The sequence below is a fragment of the Phoca vitulina genome, unplaced genomic scaffold (genome assembly GCF_004348235.1).
Source record: "Phoca vitulina isolate PV1807 unplaced genomic scaffold, GSC_HSeal_1.0 scaffold55, whole genome shotgun sequence".
Classification (NCBI taxonomy): domain Eukaryota; kingdom Metazoa; phylum Chordata; class Mammalia; order Carnivora; family Phocidae; genus Phoca; species Phoca vitulina.
The window spans coordinates 6235660-6258388 of NW_022589758.1; the positions used below are offsets into that span (position 1 = coordinate 6235660).

At 35.6% G+C, this 22729-nt stretch overlaps 1 protein-coding gene across 15 annotated transcripts in view; it reads right to left on the minus strand.

Moving 5' to 3' along the window:
• The window catches only part of RPS6KA3 (ribosomal protein S6 kinase A3), a 113692-nt gene that overhangs the window by 34441 nt on the left and 56522 nt on the right, over positions 1 to 22729 (minus strand). For all 15 annotated transcript variants that reach the window (XM_032389689.1, XM_032389687.1, XM_032389686.1 and 12 more), the window contains 8 exons: positions 21676 to 21792; positions 16976 to 17057; positions 8290 to 8370; positions 7372 to 7451; positions 6662 to 6768; positions 2522 to 2559; positions 1945 to 2087; positions 1697 to 1767 (listed from right to left, as the gene is read on the minus strand). In XM_032389689.1, the coding sequence (XP_032245580.1) occupies positions 1697 to 1767; positions 1945 to 2087; positions 2522 to 2559; positions 6662 to 6768; positions 7372 to 7451; positions 8290 to 8370; positions 16976 to 17057; positions 21676 to 21792 (719 nt within the window). The remainder of the gene's footprint in view (positions 1 to 1696; positions 1768 to 1944; positions 2088 to 2521; positions 2560 to 6661; positions 6769 to 7371; positions 7452 to 8289; positions 8371 to 16975; positions 17058 to 21675; positions 21793 to 22729) is intronic.

Consider the following 22729-nt stretch of genomic DNA (forward strand, 5'->3'; position numbering starts at 1 on the left):
CCCAGGCGCCCACCTCCTATACTCTTATAGAAGCTTTTTTTTTTGCCTTTTTACATATATTTTACCTATTTTTGCCTATTTGCATATATATGTAAATATATATATATTTGTATGCTTACTTTGGCAGCACATATACTAAAATATATGTATATCTGTAATATACTCGGAAATGATTTTTGTGTGTGGCATGAGGTAGGGATTGTTTTATCTTTTTACATATGATTTTTCTAGCATTTGTTTAAAAAGGCTGTTACTTCCCTACTGTTCTGCAATTTCCAATGGTCATAAATCAAATGTCTATATATATATAGTTCTGTTACCTGGCTCTCTATTTTATTGCACAAGTATATTTTCTATACTTCTTTCAATGACATTTTGTCTTAATTAAATTTAGAGTAAGACTGGATACTTGGTAAAGCAATTCTTCCTATCTTGATTTCTTTGGGAGCGTTTTAGCTATTCTTGGTCCTTTGTACTATATATTATATTAGAATCAGTTTATCAAGTTTCGTACAAAAAACTTCTTAAAATTTAAATTCCATCTGCATTAAGGCTATAGTTATGCTGTCCAATATGGTAGCCACTAGCAACAAACAGGCACCGAGCACTTGAAATACGGTTAGCCCAAATTGTAAGTGTAAAATGCACCCTGGAAAAAATATAAAATGCACACTGAGTTTCAAGTAAGTATGAAAAAAATGTATCATATCTCATGAATCATTTTCTAATGTTGATTATATGTTGAAATGATAATATCTTGTATATATTGAGTTAAATAAAATATATTACAATTAATATTTTTTTACTTTTTAAATGTTGCTACTAAAAAATTTAAAATTAAGTATGTGGCTCACATCACATTTCTATTGGAAAATGCTCATCTATACAAACCCACATCTTTACAATACTGTGTCTGTCACAATGTGAATATGGTACAACCTTCCAAGTTATTTTGGCCTTTTAAATTTTCTTTAAATAAAATTTCCTAGTTTTCTGCATAGAGTTTTTGTATAACTTTTGCTAGATTTAGCCCTAGTTATTTGAGTTTTTTATACTATTGTAAAGACTATCTTTTTAAAAAATTCCATTTTCTGTTGTTAGTATATAGATATGAAATAGATTTTATTTATTGACCTCTGATCCAACAACTTTGCTAAACTCTTATTAATTCCAAGAATGTATATGAAGATTTGGATTTTCTATGGACACAGTCTTGTTATATAACAATGACAATTTTACTTCTTTCTTTTTAAACCTTAAACCTTACTTCTTTTCCTGGCCTTACTGTACTTGCTAGTATCTCCAGGACAATGTGAATGGAAGTGGAATAATGGATGTCCTTGTCATATTCCAAATCTTAAAGGTGAAGCTTTCAATATTTTAACATTAACATGAGGATTATATGAGTACTCCTTTGGAGATGTAACCCAGAGCCCTGGATGCCTGGGTATTTCTGCTTGGGGCAGGGGCCTTGTCTCTGGCTGTACTTGGTGGCGGGCATGAATAAAGGCCAAAGGCTCCAACATTTGTGTGGCCAGAAAAAAAAATAACATGAGTACTCTAAATCTACGGGGCTTGTTCATATTTGAAACACATTAATATTAAAATCCTAATATCGATGAATAAAATTTCATATTTTAGTTTGAAGCATTTATTTTTAAATCTCATCAAAACATATCCATTAGGGAGTACTTACTTAAGAATCATAGTCATTGTTTCTTTTCGGTCTTTTCCTTGGAAAGGTAGTGTACCAGTGAGCATTTCAAACTACAAAAAAGGCAGTATCATCAGAGGTATATTAGTTAATAAGTACAAAATCTCAAGGCCAGAAAGTAAAAAAGCATCATCTTAATTCAAACCAAATCTTGTAAAATTGCTATATAATAACAAGTGATTTATAGTTCTACCATATTACTGAACTCAAAAAAACACCCCAATCCTTACCATTAACACACCAAAAGACCACCAATCTGCACTCTGAGTATGACCTCGACGATTAACTACTTCGGGAGCCATGTATTCCACAGTTCCACAGAAAGAATATGCCTTCTTTTCATGGTCAATAGACTCTTTACTTAGGCCAAAATCTGCCAAAATAAATATAAAATTCATAAATATCCTACAATAATTTCCACATTTAAAGTTTAAGCTTTGAGTTCTAATATTTACATTATTAAAAAATTCTAATCCTAGTTTTCAAGGCAATGTGTTACTCAATATTTGTACCACAATCAACCTCAAAAGAAATTATATAGAGTAGAAGAGAATATTTTAAATTTTCTTTTTTTTTTTTTTTTAAGATTTTATTTATTTATTTGAGAGAGGATGAGAGGAGAGAGAGAGAGCACATGAGAGGGGGGAGGATCAGAGGGAGAAGCAGACTCCCTGCTGAGCAGGGAGCCCGATGCGGGACTCGATCCCGGGACTCCAGGATCATGACCTGAGCCGAAGGCAGTCGCTTAACCAACTGAGCCACCCAGGCGCCCAGAAGAGAATATTTTAATAAAATGAGGATTTTTACCTGTTAACTTGATGTGACCTTCTTCATCAAGAAGTATGCTGAAAGAAAACAAAGTCAGAAAATCTTTTCAAACCACTAGATATTTATAGAACCTGGAACTGAAACTATGGTGTTAAGCACCAGATCACCACATTTGTTCTAAAATATTGTTTTAGACTGTGAATAGGGGAAAGGTAAAAAAGGAGAAAAATGTTTTGGACACATATACATAACAAAACCTAAAGGCAAAGCCTTATAAGTGTGTATTAAGGGCACCTGAAAACTATTAGGAAAAGAACCAAAACCTATACTCTAATTTCTAGTTGCTCTTTCCAATGCCTTTCTGCAGAGTTGGCCTAACTAAAATCCCTAGCGCTTGCACAATAGACAGAGGGTCCACATATTTAAGTCAATTGCATAAAAGTTGTCATTTTCTTGGTCATTTTTTTGGCATCTGACTCAATCATTCTTTCCTAGTTTCTCCATCCAATCCTCTTTTTCTTTTTTTTTTAGAGCAGGGGACAGGGAGAGGGAAAGGGAGAGAGAATCTTAAGTACGCTCGATGCTGGACGTGGGGCTTGATCTCACAACCCTGAGATCATGACCTGAGCTGAAATCAGTAGTCGGACACTTAACCAACTGAGCCACCCAGGCACCCGCTATCCAATCCTCTTCTTTTTTAAGATTTTATTTTATTTATTTATTTGAGAGAGAGACAGAGAGAGTGAGAGAGAGAGCACAAGAGAGGGTGGGGTCAGAGGGAGAAGCAGACTCCCTGCCGAGCAGGGAGCCCAATGCGGGACTCAATCCTGGGACTCCAGGATCATGACCCAAGCCAAAGGCAGTCGCTTAACCAACTGAGCCACCCAGGCGCCCTCCAATCCTCTTCTTAACACAACTTCCTTATACTCCTTGTTTTTCACTGACCCATCCCTTCACTGTATACATTCTCCAGTGTTTTCTCTCTTTCTCAGTAAACTCTGAGCTTCTAGGTTTGACCTTATTCATCTTGTAGCTTAGTGCCTGGCAGAGTAGAGACAAATAAGAAACGTATGTTGAATGCATGGGGCCAGTCTACAAAAAGCCAATAAGGCATTCCAAATAGTTTGGGCTTCTCAAGGACACTGAAGATCATAAAAAGTTTATATGCATGAAAGGTAGAGATCATCAGATCTGCATTTTCATAGAACAATTTAGAGGGGAAAGTAAAGGGTATTTAGTGAGCTCTTAGATATGGATCATGATAAAGAACAAATGGAGAAGATACTCAGGTTTCTGGCTTTAGGAGATACTTGAGTGGAGAATAATGTCATTAATTAACAAGTTATAGGAAGGGATAAGTACTAGGCTATAGGCCAATAATTCTATTTCTGGATAGGTATTTTAGTATACTGACTTGAAAGGCCAAGTAATAAACTGTTTCACTTATATTCAAAGCCATTCCATAACATAGGCATTTCCTTACTTTTAATTCTAACTAAAAAAAAATGTGAAAGCCAAATTTTGCTATAATAAAATTTTACTATGTCAGAAATACTACCAACCTTTCTACATCAATTCAAATAGGATTACAATAAAGTTTACCACTGAGGATAATTCAGTAGGGACTTATTTTTCATGTCTTCTTCGTAAGGGACTTATGAAAAAAATACAAATCTTAATTATGCTTGATTACAAAGCAGACCAACCATTTACGGAATATAAAGGGAATTATTAGGTATGGTGGAAATCATCCTCCCTTCTGTCCAATAAATACATGAAAGACAATTCTAAAACTTCAAATTACTCTTCATAATTTTGAGAAAAAAAGAGAACATAGCTAAAAGAACATTACTTATGCCTTCTATAGCAAATGGATTTTTTTTAAGATAATCATGCCCATCCTTTATCTTTGAAAGAAAAAGCCAACTGTATTACTTTCAATAGGCAAAGTTCCCTTTCAACTACTACTAATAATTTTCAGCCATATTTATTATAACAGAGTTCTGGTTTAAAAGAATGTGGAAAACCCCTTATAGTGCATAAAACAACTGGTCTAAAAATTGAGATTTCTTCCAAGTTCTATATGATGGTATATACTTGAATTATTTAAGAACTAAATGTTATTTCAATTAATAGCGTCATCTAGGCATCTTTGTGAAAAATCTCACTTCTTACTTACATTTGATCTTATTCGACTTTAAGAAGGGCCCATGCTGTATACATAATTTTATGACCAATGCTAATCCAATGGTTTACAATAAATACATTCAACTAAATGACATAAAACACTAACACATATTTTTATTATGAATGTTTAAGCTTATGTTTATAGTAATTTTTTTCTTCTAAGGACTATATGCTTGAATATTTATTCTCACCAGGAATTATATTTTGTGTCTTGACAGTTAGAAATCAGGAAAATGATGAGAAAAACTTAATAATTATCTGAGGAATAACAACGGAGCCATATGAAACTTATCCAAAACCAAAATGTATGAAAAACAAAAGTAAAATGTGAAAGTATAATTTCTAAATGATCATGTAATAGGATTCCAAAGGATCATTTCCTGTTTCCTTTTGTAATATATAATTTAAATTTTGCATGTAACATTTTATTTTTTTATTATTTTTTAAAGATTTTATTTATTTATTTGACAGAGAGAGAGTGTGCGAGCACAAGCAAGGGGAACGCGGGCAGAGGGGGAGGGAGAGGGAGAAGAAGGCTCCCCCCTGAGCAGGGAGAGCCCTATGCAGGGCTTGATCCCAGGACCCTGGGAACATGACCTGAGCCAAAGGCTGACACTTAACCGACTGAGCCACCCAGGCGCCCCATATGTAACATTTTAATGTAAGTAATATCCAAATTCTTTTTTTAAAAGATTTATTTATTTATTTGAGAGAGACAGAGCGTGCGTGTGAGCGTGAATGGGGGGAGGGGCAGAGGAGAAGGAGAGAGAAAATCTTAAGCAGGCTCCATGCCCAGCACAGAGCCTGATAAAGGGCTCCATGTCACAACCCTGAGATCATGACCTGAGCCAAAATCAAGAGTTGAACACTTAACCAACTGAGCCGCCCAGGTGCCTCAAATATTAGCTTCTTGATACTTGCTACTACAAAAACAACGGGAAATTTGCTCAACTCACACTAAAAATTTGAGATGATGTGGAGAAGAACATTTTCAGGGGCTCAGGTCATGACCTCAGGGTTGTGACACTGAGCCCCACATCAGGCTCCATACTGGATGTGGAGCCTGCTTAAGATTCTCTCTCTCCCTCTGCCCCCCCGCTCATGCATGCTCTCTCTCCCCCTCTCTAAAAAAAAAAAAAAAATTCAATAAATGGTATTTGAAGGAAAGCATTAGCTCTATGCTATCCTTCATACCAAAAAATTTCCAGATGGAGTTAAAAGTAAAAAAAGAAACCATAAAATAAGAAGAAAAGTATCTGATTATGGGATTGGAAAAGTTTTTTAAGAATAAAAGTCATGGAAGAGATCACAAAAGATTGGTATATCTGAGAAAAAAATACTTGTGTAGGTAAGAATAGAGTAAGTTAAAAATTTTTTAAAAGATTTTTATTTATTTGAGAGAGAGCGAGAATGAGAGAGAGAGAGAGAGAGAGCACACATGAGAGGGGGAAGGGTCAGAGGGAGAAGCAGACTCCCTGCTGAGCAGGGAGCCCGATGCGGGACTCGATCCTGGGACTCCAGGATCATGACCTGAGCTGAAGGCAGTCGTTTAACTGACTGAGCCACCCAGGCGCCCCAGAATAAGTTAAAATTAAAAGACAAACTAAAAAAGCTATTTGCAATATATGTCAAATGGTTAAATTCTTAATTTCTAAAGGTCTCTTACAAAACAATGGGAAAGAAATATTCCAAGATAAATGAATGAAGGCCATGAACAGAAAAATCACAAAAATACAAATTGCCAATAAACATATGAACATGGATTTCAACCTCATTAAAAATAAAAAAAATGCAAATGAAGACAAGGTAACAATAACAGATATTATGACTGGCAGATTTTTAAAAGTATGAGATTATACAGAGTTAGCAGAAATGTGAAGCACAGGCACTCTAATGTAATTCTTGTGGTAGTTCTATGAAGTAATTTTATTTTTTATTACCTCCTAAATAATTATATAACATTGTATTCAACTTAGTAGCATGATTCCTTACTTTTCTGGTTTTAAGTCTCTATAGATTATTCCCAGGCTATGTAGATGGTCTAAAGCAAGTGCAAGTTCAGCCAAGTAGAATTTGACATCTTCTTCTGTGAACATCACCTAAAATAAAATAATAATTTTTCTGTCTTATTTTCTTTCTGTGTCTGTAGTTTTTATTTAAAATTCCATCCTAGAGTTTAAATATTCAAAAAGTTATAAATATGCTAATCACATGTAGTTTTATCCACAATTTACTAATGAAAGGAACTTGCAAAAATGATCAAATCAGTCAACTAATCACTTTCTAAATGCTAAATGTGCACTGTGGGGGAACTAATTTTACATATTGTTAAGTAACATCTATATTCAGATTGTGCCATTGTTGGCCTACCACAGTAACATCTTAAAAATGAAAAACGATCTTTTAAATGCATACTGAATTTCCACTACTAATTGTTTAAGGATATCTTGATATATTATTGCTTCTGAAAAACTGTAACTAAAAGAAGCAGGACAAAAGACAAAGACAGTTTATCAATTTAAAGTCCTACTTTCAGAATAACTTCAAAAGGTAGGAAAAGAATTCTTTTTGGCTCTAATTCCTTAATGTAAGACTCTTGTACCACTACAGAAAATACGATAAACATAATATTGAAATATAACAAAGCTTTAGTTAAAATAGGATGCGTATAGATAGATTAAAAATAGAGATTAATTACATACCTCTTTGGATAAGCGTGTAAACAAATCTCCTCCCCTGAGAAAATCCAAAATAAGATACAACTTCCCTTCAGTTTGAAAAGCTGAATGAAGAAATGAAAATTTCTGTTTAACCACCAGAGTTTATTTTTTTGGCTAACATTAGGTCAACTCATTCACAAATGAATATTATTTTTAAGCAAATTAATGATTATATCATAGATCTAAACTGATTTTTACTGAGAAGATAACTACTGATTGCTCCTAGTTTCCATGCGGAAATGTTAAAGGCAGTGTTTCTCATCATGGAACCACTAGAACATTTGTTGCATTTTCTTCAGGCAATAGTCTCCCAGGAATATAGTAGTTTTAAAACATGTGATCAATAAGAAAAATTCCCAACATGGTTACTTAACCAGGAAACAAAATACAAGAACCATGTCACTTAAGTGCAGGAAAAATGTGGGTTGGCTAGCTTTAATTACACATATTAAGGGTATTTTACCCACTGAGAAAACTTAACCCACTGAGAAAAAGTACATACACCTTTGGGGAAAAGAAAGGTGATAAAAGCTTCGGGATGTTGACATTAGGGTTCTGTCTTGTTTTTAGGAAAAGTTGGGCTAACACATATGGACTATAAAATGCTGGTACACTGTTATTAATTATTATAATAAAAACAATTATTATGATTTATTATGAATTATTATGAAAACAATGATTATTATTACCTATTCCTATGGCTACTACTCAGAAACATAAGTATAAATGCAATAAAGGCTTCTAAAGTTTAAGAAGTAATGGCTTAATTTCCATGACTTTATCTGTTAAACACATATAAATATACACAAGTAAATATTTATATACATTAATATATCTGAATGCACTCAGGGAGTGGGGGATCAAGTGGAGGGATGAGGCTGCAACTGGTTCATAACTTACCATAATGCAACTTGACAATAAAAGGATGATTAACTTCTACCAAGATATCACGCTCCATTTTTGTCCGAACACGATCTCGAACTACAAAATATTGTACATATGGCTGTACTACAATAGCTTTCAGAGACAGTCTTTAAAACAAAATCTCTTTGGCGCCTATTTTAAATAAAATTATGCTAAAATGTGAATTCATATTTTTATACATACCAATAAAATTATTTATATGTACAAATAAAACTATTACTCTTGAATTTTCAAAATTAATATTTTTTTACTAAATTATACAAATTTTGTTTATATTTATAAAATCTGTGCTTTAGGTTAAAAAAACAGAGAACATATCAGATGTTGAATCAGATGTTGGCTTTAACATTAAATTTACAAGTATTTTATTTTATTTTTTTTTAAGATTTTTTAGTTATTTATTTGAGAGAGAGAGAGACACAGCAAGAGAGGGAACACAAGCAGGGGGAGTGGGAGAGGGAGAAGCAGGCTTCCCGGGGAGCAGGGAGCCCGATGTGGGGCTCGATCCCAGGACCCTGGGATCATGACCTGAGCTGAAGGCAGACGCTTAACGACTGAGCCACCCAGGCGCCCCAAATTTATAAGTATTTTAATCAAAGTTATGAAAAATGACCAAAAAAGAGGAACTCTTTAAAAATGAGGCATCCCAATGAAATATTAAAATACACACAAAAGAAAATGGAATAGGTTTTACTACCCCTACCAACCCTATCAACTCATTTCAACAAGCATTCATTAAGCATCTGTAAAGCGTGACAGACATGGTGAAGGATGGCTGTACCCAAAAAGGTCTATTTTGGGGGAAGGAGGAAAGGGAGAGGAAGAAGAAATAATGTGGTGCAGCTGAAAGAGCAAAGGCTTTATAGAGTTAAAAAAATCGGATTCAGATCTGTGTAATCTGGGGCGCCTGGGTGGCTCAGTTGTTAGGCATCTGCCTTTGGCTCGGGTCATGATCCCAGCGTCCTGGGATCAAGCCCCAGATTGGGCTCCCTGCTCAGTGGGAAGCCTGCTTTTCCCTCTTCCACTCCCCCTGCTTGTGTTCCCTCTCTCGCTGTCTCTCTCTCTGTCAAATAAAATAAAATCTTAAAAAAAAAGATCTGTGTAATCTTAAGCAAGTTACCTACTTAAACTCTTTGAGCCTCCGTTACCCCTCATCTATAAAATAGAGATAACACCACTGTACCTTTGTGGGCTGTGTGACCATTTGAGATAAGGTCTGTACATCCCAGAGCCTGGTATATAGGAGATATTCAATTAAATGTTAGCTATAGCACTATGAATATGATAAAAGGATAAAATGACTTATAACTAGCAGTAAGAAATACAGAAATTCAGAGAAGGCAAAGATGAGTTTTACTTGCATGGGAAAGCAAGAAGGAAGAGGTGGAGTTAGGAACTTTTGGAGTGGAATTTAGATGGATGTGAAGGATCAGGCCTAAAGAAGAAAAGTCCAGGTATGGAATACCAGCGCAAGCAAGGACATGGAGGCATGCATGAGGAAGAGAAAGGAACCAAATTGGTATGGAAATTGGGGAGGTGAAACTGGGAAGACCCAGATTCTTGACAATTGGTAATGGCAGATAAATTTGTTTGATCCTGTAGGTAAAGCTCTCTTTTACCAACCAATGATTTCCTGAGCAAATTCTATGTACCAGGTACTGTGAGATACAAATACAAACAAAATAATCTTCAAGGAGCTCATAATCTGGTGGGAATGACAGACAACTAACTAAATAGAATACATTCTGATAAGTATTCTGTGTTGGTAGCTCAATGGATTTAAGTGGTGAAAATAATCATTCATTAAAATTTTATTATTTTTTCTGTTGCATAATAAGGATAAATCATAAATGACTTGCAATCTTCAGGCCAGAGTGACTGAATGGTTATGTCAAAGATTAAGCAGAAAGAACAGGGAAGAGAGTCTTCTGTGGGGGCAGGGTAGGGACAGAGAGAAAGATGAACTGGTATTCTTTTCAATATAAAGTGACCAGATACTCTCATGTGCTCTCTCTCTCTCTCTCTCTCTCTCATTCTCTCTCTCAAATAAATAAATAAAATCTTAAAGTGACCAGATATTTAAAACACAGAAATAAGACCCCTGGAAAAAAGAAACAATATAAAAAAAATCCAATGTTTCCCATTCTACCAGTTTTCCACTTCCAATTAAGAGATTTCGGTGCCAGTGACTGAAAATGGGCAAACCAGATATAGAAATCATTTTGCTCTTGATATCTATAAAGCTCTGTCTTTTAAATGACTTGTCCAGCAAGTATATCAATTTCATTATCTTATCCTATCACAATAACTCTGGTGTGTTCTATCCAACAGGCCCCTTCTATTATTTCTATGAATGAGGTTCATCACCTAGGTCTGCTGATAATTCTGTTCCAGTCTAGCCCACATCTGTGCTTTTTCTACTGCTACCCATATGAACTTGGATTCAGTTTCTATTACCTTAAAGCTGGATTCCAAATTTCTATCTCTTTCAATAATTATACAAAGATTACAAAGCTTATCATTTAGAACTTAACTCTCTGCTCAGTGAGCAGCAAAAATACCCATCAATGTATTTACTGTATATCCCTCATCTATTATTCTACCACAATAAAAAGATCAATTATTTGGGAGTCAAGAACTACAGGTTTCAGTGGCCTTGCTAGTAACTAGATGAATTACCTGGTCAAATTCTTAACACTGCTCAGGGACTTCCAGCTTTCTTCTCTATAAAATGAGAGGCTAGAACAAGATGATTTTTTTCTATTATGATTATCCTGTGAGGTGGTTTCCTTACATGTAACACTGATGAGAACTTGTTTAGTTGAAAATGAGCAGCGAGATTTACTTACTCAAGAATTCCTTCATTTGTCTGAGGCAGGACTGTGTAATAATTCTAATCTGGTTTCTTTTACTCATGTAAAGTCCTACATCATGCTACAATCAGGAATTTTGATTAGGATATACTGGTTTAGAAGAAGGCATGTTTTATATTGGTTAAACTCTAAACCCTAAAATAGAATTTGTTAATAATGACTCATGCTGGCAAAGCAACTACATTCCTCTGAAATAATTTTTCTCATATAGTAGTTATTAGATTTTAAATCCTCCTTGACTTGAACCTAAGAGTGAACAAGAAGAAATGCTGTTTATGTTTCTAGGGTTATGTATTTTTTTTTTTTAAAGATTTTATTTATTTATTTGACAGAGACACAGTGAGAGAGGAAACACAAGCAGGGGGAGTGGGAGAGGGAGAAGCAGGTTTCCCGCTGAGCAGGGAGCCCAATGCGGGGCTCGATCCCAGGACCCTGGGATCATGACCTGAGCCGAAGGCAGACGCTTAACGACTGAGCCACCCAGGCGCCCCTCTAGTGTTATGTATTAAGAAACTTTAAGGCCCACAGACTATTGTATTAGGACAAAAGTCCCTACAAACTCAACTTAACACTACTGACTTCTATTTGACCCCATTTATTGTATTAATAGGAACTCTGAAATAGAAAGAGACTTCTGGTTAAACATAAATGTTTTACTTTCTACTTTCTTCCAAAGCCCCACTGAAATCACTATAATGGAAAAATTATGCATAAAATCACAAGGACAAAGAACAGGAGAGGAAGCAAGAGCAGATGAGTAAGTGGTAACTTACACAGTAGATAAGAGAATGCTAAAAGCTAAGCCTAAGGGAATGAAGTCAATGAGAAATAAGGAAATTCTTGCCATAGAACTCTTTCCAATTGGCTATTTGGTACCTTACTCTTTTTTTTTAAAGATTTATTTATTTATTTGGGAGAGAGAGAGAGAGGAGAAGGGCAGAGGGAGGGGGGACAATATCAAGCGGACTCCCCACTAAGCATGGAGCCCAAAGCGGGGCTTGATCTCACGACCCTGAGATCATGACCTGAGCCGAAACCAAGAGTTGGGACACTCAACCAACTGAGCCACCCAGGTGCCCTGGTGCCTCACTCTTAAATGTGAAAAAGTTAGCAAAGGATCCCCAGGCATTTGAGGAAAGGCTCTAAAGATGAAAAAGAGTTATCAAAATAAGCAGAAAAAAGGGAATAAAGGGAAATAGAGATAATGTAAAGAAGAGGGGAAAACCTAAAAACCAACCTTGTAATTTAAATACCCCAACAGAGCAAAGACCATACGGCACCCATGAAACAAGAAGCTTTAAAAGGCGTAGGGGGAAAGGAACCAGTATCTTCAACAAATAAACTACAAAGAAAAAAAAACGGAGACAGAGTTCGTGGATTAAAAGACCTAAAGAGAAATCAACGAACTACAAAATAGAGCTCTTCTATAGATCTCGATTCAAACAAATTGCAAAAAGAGAGATGAATTACAACAATAGCACAACTGGAAATTCAAACATTGATTAGACATCTGTATATTAATTTTTTAGGTATAGTGATAGAGTTGTATTATTTCTTTTAAGAATCTATCTTTTAGAGATACATACTAAAATATTTACAGAAGAAACTGTACAATGTCTAGGATATGCTTCATAGTATCAAGAGAGGGGAAAAGAAAGGACACAGATGCAAAAAAAAATTGACCGTGAGTTGAGAAATGGTGAAGCAGCAAGGAGGGTATATAGGGGTTCTCTATATTCTTTTGTTTCTTTCTGTAAATGTTTGACACTTTCCATAATAAAAAGTTTTTAAAAATAGAATAGAGAACAAGGAAAATCTAGGAAATTAAAAATGCTGGTAGAAACAAAAACGTCAATAGAAAGTTTGAAAGATAATTGGTAATATTTCCTAGAAAATAGAAAAAAAAGACAAAACTGGAAAACAGTAAGGAAAAAAATTAAGAAATGATCCAGGAAGTCCAACATATTCAAAGAGCAGGAGTTACAAAATGGGGAAGAAAAGACAAAATACTTTGCCAAAATTGAAGAAATGAGTTTCTAGACTGGAAGAGACCACCCCATACCTGGTATGGTGAATTTTAAAAGTTCACACTAAAGACATACCACTGTAAAAATCGAGAACACCAGGGATAAAGAATAGAGTGGTTCTAGACTTCCAAAGAGGAAAAGCAGCTTACGTACAAAGGAATGGAAGTCAGTATTGCAATAAACCTCATAATTGCAAGACAGGAAACTGGAAGACAATGGAAACAATGCCTTCAAATATCTGAGGGAAAATTATTTCTCACCTAGAATTTTACACTCAGCCAAATTATAAATTGACTGAGGGGTAGAATAAAGGCATTTTAAGACATTCAAAGTCACAAAAATTTTACCATCCATTCACCCTTTCTGAGGTAGCTACTAGGAGATATGTTCTACCTAGACTGGTGAGTAAACTGAGAAAGAGGTAGACACAGAATTTAGAAAATGAGATCTAATACAGCAAAGATGTGAAGGTAACGTGACTCCAGTATACTATTTGGCTTACTTAGGAACAGTTCTTATAAAGCTGTAATAATGTGGGACACATGGGTGGCTCAGTTGGTTAAGTGTCTGCCTTTGGCTCTGGTCATAATCCCAGGGTCCTGGGATCGAGTCCCGCATTGGGCTCCTTGCTCAGTGGGGAGCCTGCTTCTTCCTCTGCCTGCTGTTCCCCCTGCTTGTGCTCGCGCACTCTGTCTCTCTGGCAAATAAATAAATAAAATCTTTTCAAAAAAAGAAAGCAAGCTGTAATAATGAAAACATTACTGGGCAGACATGAAAGGTGGAATTATGTGTGGGTGGCAGCATGAAAGAACTAAATCCTAATCTGCCATGTTAGGAAGTCAATAAATTACGTCACCAAATGAAAACAATCAAAGAATTGCAAAAAAGAGTATTGGATATGGAGGTAAATGACAGAAATAGCAGTTAAAGAGATGAAAGTCATTGTCTCTGAGGGTTGAGAACTGGAATAGGGAGGAGGGTTGGTAAGGCAATGCTATTTTGTAAGATTCTATATACATATTACTTTGAAAGAAATTAAAATTGAATTTAAGAATGCATTAAAGTTATCTGACAGCTTACAATTCCAGTATGTCAAATACTTTCATTTTCCAGGGTTTCTTTTATAGCTTATATCCATATAATTTTATATACTTGTGGTAGCCAAATTTGTTATAATTGTTCACTTACATATTTTCATTAAGTTCATTTTGGGGATTATATCTGAAATATTTCTTTTATTTTTATTTTTATTTTTTTTTAAAAGATTTTATCCATTCATTTGACAGAGAGATAGACAGAAGAGCACAAGCAGAGGGAGTGGCAGAGGGAGAGGGAGAAGCAGGCTCTGCACTGAGCAGGGAACCCGATGTGGGACTCGATCCCAGGACCCTGAGATCATGACCTGAGCTGAAGGCAGACGCCCAACCATCTGAGCCACCCAGGCGCCCTGAAATATTTCTTTTAAATAATATCCTATTAAATGGTATACTATAATTTTTAAACATTCCTTTATTTTCAATATTTGTGTGATTTCTAAATTCTCAACATTATAAATTAATGTTGCTGCAAGAATTTCCAAGTGCATGAATTCTTTCTTTGAGATTATTTTCTCAGGTTAATTTAGCAGCAATAATGGCTCTCTGTATATATTGCAAAACCACTTTCCAATTTATGTTGCCATTATATGAAATAACATTATTTTACATGTATTTCTTTATCATCAAAATGGTACATTTTTCCAAACATTATTTTATCCCCCTTCATAAAATTCATTCTGAAATCCTTTTAGGTAGAGGTTGTAATGCTACTTTTCAGGACCTCCTAACTCAATTATTCCTTTTACATTTATTAGTTGGAATTCTACTGTGAGGAAGAGCTTTCCCTTGCTCCACATTACTTAATTTATGGATCAATCCATGGATTTTTGTTTGATTCAGTGGTTTATTCTAGCACTATCATTAATTATTGCAATTTTCAAATTGTCCTAGATTTGGCCCGTAGGAGCCCTGTACTCATTCCTTGTATTATTATTTTCTAATATTTGAGGCAAATAATTTCATGATTTCTTATTTATACTATTTTTCATTGTGTGAAAGGCTAAAATTTTTGCAGTGTCAATCTGTTTATAACTTGTAATTTGCTCAATATCTGTTCACAAGTTTCCTAGATGTGTTAAGTTGTAATATTCAGTTAGACTGTTTGGTTAGATTGTTAGATTTTTTTTTATGGCATAGGGTTTAAGAGAAGACTAATTTTTTTTCCAGGTTGCTCAGGAGTATTTCAAACAGAATTTGTGAAACCATTATTTCTCATTGTTCTGTATACCTGGTTTGCCATATAGCACAGCACATATTCTCTTTGATGTGTATGCTCTTCAAATGAAATTTTAAATATTTAAAGGAAAATTCAATTGGAATCTTGATGATATAGAGCTAATTGGATGGCTAGATGAATACTGAGATTCTTAACAACAGTTAGCCTTCTCTAAAAGGAAATGGGCATTTATTTCCTTTCCTGATATCTTTTAGGTTTTTCAGTTTCATAGTTTCCTTTACGTATATTATGCACAACACAGATCCTGTTAAATATATGAAACCTACTCTTGTTGTTTTTGTGAATGACCTCTTTTGTGTAAGTTCCACCAATGTAGTTTTATAACTTGGGAGTAGGCATAAAGTTATACAAGTAGTGATATAAAGTAGGGCACTGAGGATATAATTTAACTCCCTGGGCCTAGCAAGAATCAAGTAAGTAGTGTGCCAGTTGTAGAGACTAGATAGGAAAGAAAATACATTCAGGAAGGGAACAAGAGAAAGGAAGCAAAGGAAGGTGTTTATAGAGAATGGTGGAATTTCTTGGAATAAGGATATCCAGGGTAGGTGACTAACTGGAAAGAATAACATCAGAAATAATAAATGATCATCACAAATATTCCTTCCTGAATATTTTATTATTTTTTATTTTTTTTTAAGATTTTGTTTATTTATTTGACAGAGAGAACACAAGCAGGGGGAGTGGAAGAGGGAGAAGCAGGCTTCCCACCGAGCAGGGAGCCCAATGCGGGCTCGATCCCAGGACCCTGGGATCATGACCTGAGCCGAAGGCAGACGCTTAACAACTGAGCCATCCAGACACGCCCCCCCTTCCTGAACATTTTTAAAAGCTTTAAAATTACATGTAAATTGAAGAGGAAAAAAATGATGCTGGGAATCAATACATTAACAACTACAGCTTATGTGGTAAAATAAACCAAAACTACTAAATAAAAGATTTAAGTATTTTTAAAACTATGTATAATTTCTTCTAGATGACTACTTACCTAAAAGAATCAAATCCTATATAAGATTGTTCAAAATCAGAGGCTTAGAATAAAAACTTACTTGGAGACCAGAAGTCAAGATGATAAAGTCCTTAAGATAAAAGCTATTTTGCATTGGGTAAATCAGTAGGTTTTCAAAACATTAAAATAATCACACTGATTTGAAGATGAATCAAACCCAGTTTGAATTTTCTAAACCTCTACTTGCATAAGCCCAAGATGAATTTATAATACTTCTTTTGTAACATGGCAACTCCTATTCTCACTAGTCATATGATTCCTAGCCCAGTAGGAAAAATTCACTAAAAGAAAGTCTAAATTTAAAGACAGTAACAGGAACAGATTCAGAATGTAAGTAACTGGCCTAGGAGTCACTGGAGATCTGTTGAGACCTTCCAGTTTGCTTAGACTATGCAAACAGTATAAACAGTTGCAGCACTCACCTTTCAATGTGGCCTTCTTCAATACTTTCATGGCATAAAGCTGTCTAGCATCAGAGCCTGAGATTTTTTTGACTAAGAAAACCTGTATTTAAATGAGAGAAAATAAGTTCTACAAAGTATCACAAACTATGCCATTGTTAAAAATAAGACCCTTTCTATAATACAGTGTATTATTACAGAGACTCTGATACACTGTAGATGCTTATTTTTCTTATGTATCAATTATAATTACAATGAGTTGTAAACAGTGGTAGTAACTTGGGGTGTCAACATAAGTGAATACGTTGTTTTTTTTCTTTTTGTTGTCTGCCAATGCCCAGAGCATGTAATATATAAGTCACAAAAATCTTTAAACTGTGTAATTAAAGTCTAACATGTTTAAAGTATAACACAAGTGGTCATTGCTCTGCTTTTAACAAAATAAAAATTCTTCCGATTTGATAAAAATTGTCACAGAGGAGTTCCCCTTGACCACCATTTTCCGTTGATACAATTATTCACTGATAATTGGTCTTGTCTATGTATGAAAACTGTACATAAATTTCTCATCGCTGGGAAGAACAATTAAAACACACTGAAGAAGCCTATTCACAAATATTTAATGTGACTTAAGACAGAACCATACCTTTCAACCTTTTAAAAATCAAATTATCACATATACCTAAATATGAAGAACACAGTTCCTAGGTATGTTACTGAGCCTCTTGATTTTCCAAATTATTTTTATCTGCTTTCAAAATATACTGTGAAATTTATGCAAAAAGAATAAAGTCTGCTCTAAATAATTCACAGTCATGCTATAACATGGCTAATACAAAACTATAAATCTTTTCTGTTCATTTTGACCATTAAGTTTGTGATCTTTTTTTAAAGTTTTTATTTAAATTCCAGTTAGTTAACATACAGTGCAATATTAGTTTCAGGTGTACAATATAGTGATTCATGATCTTTTTCATTCAATCTTTAAACATATTTGCTAAATGGACCTGAATTTCAACTTTTTTCTTCTATTCTTTCCTAGCAGTTGCTATTGAGTTGCCACAGATGGGAAGAGAAGCAATTATAATTGAGAATTAACTTTCAGGTCAGCTCTCAATGATCTGCACTAGCATGCCAGGCTATTAGCAAAAATAAAAAAATGCTACATTCAACTGATTCTAGGGCGAGGCAGAGTTCCTCACTTTGAGAAGCTGTGCCAAAGGTGATTGGCAATGACCTCAAAAGTTTAGTGAAGAGCACCACAACTTGCACAGAAACCCTGATGCATTGTGTGTTCCTCTCCCCAAATCACTCCCTCTTGTCCCTTCCATGATGCCCCACCCTTTAGTTCTTTTTAGCCAGTTAGTAGTGAGCCCAACTAGGGAGAAAAAAGCATTCTTAATCAGGTTCCTAAGATGGAATGATGTTCAAATGTTAAAGATAATCAGAGATTATTAATATTTTTGAACAGAAAAAAATTCTAATTAGGTGGAGATAATTAGGATTTATCTGGTATTTATCTTAAGATTCCCTAATCAAGCTTCTTTGTGCCATTCCACAAGAAAAATTCTCCTTGTGGATTCCAAACTTTTTTCACCCTTCTTTGAAAGTACCTTAACACTTGTCAGCACTTCTTAGTTTACAAAGGACCTCCACAAGCATTTGTAATACGTCATCATGATAATTTTGGGAGGCAGGCAGACTAAGGAATGCCTATTTATAGCTGCCCAAGCTAGGGCCTTAGAGAGGTTAAATAATTTGACTAGTGTCACGGTAGAGGTATTGGTACAAGAACCAGGCCAGCCACCCAATTCTGTGCTCTTGCTCAGGCGCTCTTAATCTGTTCCCTCTGGCAGGTCACCAGTTAAGTGTAGCAGGAGCAGCAGTGGTCCCAGATGCCATCGGATCTTCCCCAGCCAGAGCATTCATGACCTTTCGAACTCCCCCATGAAGCTATTCTAAGCTCTGACAGGTCATCCCTGTTTCCTTGGCTTACACGGGCTTTTTAGGATGAGTAAGAAAGGAGACGCCCTGTTTTTAATGTTTGCTATTTATAGTAAGGTATTTAAGTTACTTTTAAAGAAATAAAGGGAGATGCATGCTAACTACTGGCAACTTAAATATTGTGTTCCCTGAAAATCTAATGTATGGAAAGAAACCAATCTATTTGGGTTTATCCATAATATGACTGCATGATAATACAATTTCATAGCAGATATTATGTGCTTGGCCTTTTATCATTTAATTCTCACTACTAACCTCTGAGGTCAGGACTATTATTTTATCATTACTTATTTCCAGAATTATATGCTAGGCACTGTGCTACTAGCTCAATGCTGAGACATGGTACAAAGCATGTCCCTTGTACTCATGGAAAGAACACATAGTCTAGGGGAGGAGATAGCCAATAAACAAACAATTACACAAATGAAAAACTGCAATTGTGGTGAGTGCTGTGAAGAGGTATATAATGTTCTGACAGGGTAAAATAGAGGAATATGACTTAGCATGGCAGAGAAGACTTCTTTGAGATCATAAGCATGAGAGGCGCTAATAAGATGAGGAAAGAGTGTGGCGGGGTGTTTCACCCAGAGGGAAGCGCATGTGCAAAGGCTTTCTAGTGGGATGGAGCCAGGGGCTTAAGGACTGAAAAAAAGGGCCAATGTAGCCAGAACACAGACAGTGAAAAATATATGAAGTGATGTTGTTCAGGTAGCTAGGCACCAGAACAAGGGGCTTCTCAGCCGTCTTAAGAGTATGTCTTTATCCTAAAGGCTAAAGGAAGCTACTGAAGTATAAGATTAGCTCTTGTTGGCTGTTATGTAAATAGTGGCTTAAGGAAAGAATAAATTTGGGAGTCCCAGTTAGGAGCCTCCTTCAATAGGCCAAGGAGAAATGGGGGTGGCACAGGCTAGAGGAGTGGTAGTGGAGAAGGAGAGGACAGGCATGATTTGAGAAATCTTTACTAAATCAATAGGACTTGCCGATAGTTCAGATTGGTGGGGAGAGGCAAGCAGAAAAGGTGGGCAGTAGAAGGATATGTCAAAAATGCCTCCCAAGTTTCTATTTGCTTAACTGGATGCCATTCACAGTTGCAGAGAAAAATGAAACAGGACAGGTTGGGGTGGGGCAGGGGAAAATCATGACTTTGGTTGTAGACATGTTGAGTTTAAACTGCCTTTGAATCATGTGAGGAGAACAAAATATGCAGCTGGACATAAGAGTTCAGAGCTTAGAGGCACGATCTAGATTGGAGAGAGAAATCTGTCAGGACAGCTGTATGTGGGTTATAATTAAGATAGTGGGCATAGAGAAAATAATTAGTAGGGAGTATAAAGTGAGGAGAAGGCAGCCTAGAATGGAACCTTGAGGAATTTCAATACTTAATGACTGGCTGGAAGAGGAAAATGGGGCTTGAAGAGGTTAAGTAACTTGTTCAAGCACATGTAACAAGTAAGTAGAAGAAAAAAAAATCAAATCCATGTCTGGCTGACCTAGAGCCCAAAGTTGCAGCCATTATATTCTACTGCCTCCTTAACCAATATTTGAAATAAAAGCATCACTTTGGGTTTAAAGGAGGTTAACAGCTGTAATAAATTACCTATATTAGCCAAGAATTGATAAACAGTCCCCCTAAAATACACAAGGGAGCTAAAGTGGTGTTGTTTTGAAGCTTGCAAACCATATTATCTTCAGATGTTTCCTCACAGGGAGGTGGTAAGCAAGCATTGCAATGTGAAAGTTGAATGCAATCTCAGAATCTTCCTCTTACTGAGAAACGTAATAGTTAGATCAAATAACAGTAATCATAATGCTGTACTTCTCAAAATGAAGGACAGAAAGTGCTCCTGAGGTATGCAGCAGGGGAACAAGGAATATTTGAAGAAAAATGATGAAGATGTTGCATCTCCAGGAGCAATTTTAGTTGGTGGCTTTGGGAAACGTTTTTGATATTAAATACAAACATGGATATCATTGACTAGAATCTAACCTTTGCATTCTTATTTATTTATTTTTAAAAATATTTATTTGTCAGAGAGAGAGAGAGAGAGAGTGAGAGAATATGTGGGAGCACAAGCAGGGGGAGTGGCAGGCAGAGGGAGAAGCAGGCTCTCCGCTGAGCAATGAGCCCGACCTGGGACTTGATCCCAGGATCCTGGGATCATGATCTCAGCTGAAGGCAGATGCTTAACCGACTGAGCCACCCAGGCATCCCCTTTATATTCATTTTAAAGACGAGCTGTAAGTCTCCAAAATTTTATACTCATAGTGGTAATCCACCACCCCCCAATTCCTTTGGAGTAGGCATTCACTTCCTGCTGGTATTAGGGATATTATGAAGGAAAGATTGAGATATACTGTTATAATGTATCTGGCAACATCACCTTCCAAATCTACACGAGGACTCAAAAAGAGTATCAAAAAGTGTATGAGGGGATTTTTTTTTTATTTTGAATCATTTGCAAAGTGCAATTAAGAGAAGTCACATGGTCTTGAAGATAAAATAAATATGAAGTGATTATTGTCAATTTATGAAAATTTCCAGTGTACTTTTGAATGACTTTATTCACTTTCTCACACTACTGATAGTGAGAAATGTAAGAACAGAGAAACACTGCTTGTACGGAGATTGGTAGTATTTCATTAAATATTTCCATTCTCCATCTGTATGAAATACACACAAAGAAACAACTTTTTAAAAACACACACTCATGACTTACCTTTCCAAATGATCCCTGCCCTAATACTTTTAAAAGTTCAAATTGGGAAGGATCTGCCTTTTCATGTCCTTCCTTTACATGATGTGTGATTGCAATTTCTTTGATACTGCCTTCTTCCTGTTGAAGCAAATATAAAGGGAGAAAAGAGAGTTAGAGATACTTTCTCCAGCTATAAATCAAGAAATATAAATTTAGCATATCATATTAGAAATCCTCAAATTATTATTTATTTTCTTAAAGTAAGCTCTACGTCCAACTTGAACTCATGACCCCCAAGATCAAGAGCTGCATGCTCTACCAACTGAGCCAGCCACGTGACCCCAGGAATATACTTTCAAGTTAAATGTCAGAGAGAATGATACCAGCCCACTGCATAGACCAATTTAACCTCTACTTAACATTAGCACTGAGTATTTCCAAGTCTTCATTCTTCCTATTGGAGATAATTAGAATAGTTTCATGGGGTGAGGGCAGAGGGTGTAAAGAAGTCTGAAAACACAACAGAGTAATCTGCTGTGCTCTGACAAGTGCTTGTATTAGGTAAAACCAATGCTACACACACACACACACACACACACACACACACACCGTATTTATTAGGGAGTGGGGTTGAAAAATATTCCAAGGCAAACATGGAGATTTCTACCCTCAGCAAGGCCATTTGGATCAGTATGCTGAAATTTATTCTGTTGGAAATATGTAAGTTACTTTCTGTTTCTAGGACTACTTGAGATCTAAGGGAGAAAGATATAACTCTAAAACACAAAATCAAAAAAGATTTAAACATTTGAAATGGAGGATTAGACACAAGAAAAAAGTTACTACCCAGCATAATGGAACAGTGGAAGGTCTTAGTGTTAAGGGAAGGATTGTTAGACAGTGGATGCTTCAGTATATCTGAGGGAAGGCGTCAGAAAGGGAGAAAGGTTGAAAATATATGTATGTATACACAGAATTTCAATTACTTATTCACTCTGGGATTAGCAGATATTTAATCAAGACATGTACTATGTTACAGCCAAAAACTACAATAAAACAAAACCCAACAAAACCA